The sequence below is a fragment of the Parus major genome, chromosome 22 (genome assembly GCF_001522545.3).
Source record: "Parus major isolate Abel chromosome 22, Parus_major1.1, whole genome shotgun sequence".
Lineage (NCBI taxonomy): Eukaryota > Metazoa > Chordata > Aves > Passeriformes > Paridae > Parus > Parus major.
In genome coordinates this window covers 782,592-783,636 of record NC_031790.1, presented here as the reverse complement: position 1 = coordinate 783,636, position 1,045 = coordinate 782,592, and the positions used below count along the sequence as shown (strand labels likewise).

At 61.0% G+C, this 1,045-nt stretch overlaps 1 protein-coding gene across 1 annotated transcript in view; it reads left to right on the top strand.

Annotated features, from left to right (window-relative positions):
- The window catches only part of C22H2orf42 (chromosome 22 C2orf42 homolog), a 20,788-nt gene that overhangs the window by 3,630 nt on the left and 16,113 nt on the right, over positions 1–1,045 (top strand). The window contains exons 4-5 of the mRNA XM_033519391.1: positions 13–135; positions 946–1,042. Coding sequence (XP_033375282.1) covers positions 13–135; positions 946–1,042 — 220 coding nt within the window. The remainder of the gene's footprint in view (positions 1–12; positions 136–945; positions 1,043–1,045) is intronic.

Below are 1,045 nucleotides of genomic sequence, written 5' to 3'. Positions count from 1 at the left end.
TCCCTCCCTCAGGGCCGCAGCTGCCCGGGCCCCTCCTGGCTCCAGACCCGGCTCATCCCGGCCCCAGGAGGAGCGGCCTGAGGAAGCCGCCGGTCTCCTCCTCCTCCTCCTCCTCCTCCTCGCTGAAGAGACACGGTGAGCCCTGGGGCAGTGCCAGCGCTGGGTTTGCACAGCTGGATGTGGGTTTGGGAGGGAATTGCTGGTTGTGAGGGTGGGGACAGACCGGGATGGGATTCCCAGAGCAGCTGGGATCTCTGGAAGTGTCCAAGGGCAGCTTGGAGGAGCCTGGCTCTGTGCAAGGTGTGGGACCCATGGTGGGAATGGGGGGACTTGGAGGTTCCTCCAACCCAAATCCGTGTTTAGATGGGATTTTGGGAAGGAATTCTTACCTCAGGGTGGGGAGAGGCTGGGATGGAATTCCCAGAGCAGCTGTGGCTGCCCCTGGATCCCTGGGAGTGCCCAAGGCCAGGCTGGAGTACCCTGGGACACTGGGTGGGACTGGATGGGATTTAAGGTCCCTCCCAACCCAAACCATTCCCAGACTCCATGAGTGACTTCTGCTGGCATTCTGTGGGATGTTTGGGAGAGGAAAGGTCCCTCCAGCACCACTAAATCCCGTGGGTTTCCCCACATCCCTGTGGAAAACCCTCCCTCCACACTGGCACCGCAGCCTTTGCTTGGTGCTTTCCCCCCTCGTGCCTTCAGTTTTCCCTGGAAATCCACACAAATCCCTCATTTTCCTGCTTTTCCCCACACAAAGCTCACCCATCCCGCCCTGAGCTGGTCCCTGGGGCTGAGCTGTGGGGCAGGGTGACATTGCAGTGTCCCTGTGGGGCAGGGTGACATTGCTGTGTCCCTGTGGGGCTGAGCTGTGGGGCAGGGTGACATTGCTGTGTCCCTGTGGGGCAGGGTGACATTGCTGTGTCCCTTTCCTGTGCCCCACAGGCTGTAACCAGGTGCTGGATGAATCCCAGGTGTCCCTGTCCTTCCAGGAGTGGCTGGGCAGCGTCACAGAGCGCATCCACCAGACCATGCACTACCAGTT